The 205-nt window shown below is 59.5% G+C and overlaps 1 protein-coding gene across 1 annotated transcript in view; it reads right to left on the bottom strand.

Moving 5' to 3' along the window:
• Positions 1–205, bottom strand: part of SLC19A1 (solute carrier family 19 (folate transporter), member 1) — a 2,768-nt gene that overhangs the window by 1,791 nt on the left and 772 nt on the right. Inside the window, exon 2 of the mRNA XM_010019743.1 lies at positions 20–150. Within this exon, the coding sequence (XP_010018045.1) occupies positions 20–150 (131 nt within the window). The remainder of the gene's footprint in view (positions 1–19; positions 151–205) is intronic.

Consider the following 205-nt stretch of genomic DNA (forward strand, 5'->3'; position numbering starts at 1 on the left):
CCCCAACCCCAACAGCAGCCAGATGGAGATGTGGCTCAGGCTCTGCAGCACCAGCACCGGCTTGTAGCGTAAGTAGTCCGTCAGGAGGAAGACGGGCACCAGCACGGCCATGTAGGAGTAGGTGAGTACCGGTGTGATCACGTTGGTCACCTGCAATGTGCAAGGAGGGGATGGGCATGGCCATAACGTCCCCAACCCAGAGGAA

Source organism: Nestor notabilis, unplaced genomic scaffold (genome assembly GCF_000696875.1).
Source record: "Nestor notabilis isolate BGI_N333 unplaced genomic scaffold, ASM69687v1 scaffold24908, whole genome shotgun sequence".
Classification (NCBI taxonomy): Eukaryota; Metazoa; Chordata; class Aves; order Psittaciformes; family Psittacidae; genus Nestor; species Nestor notabilis.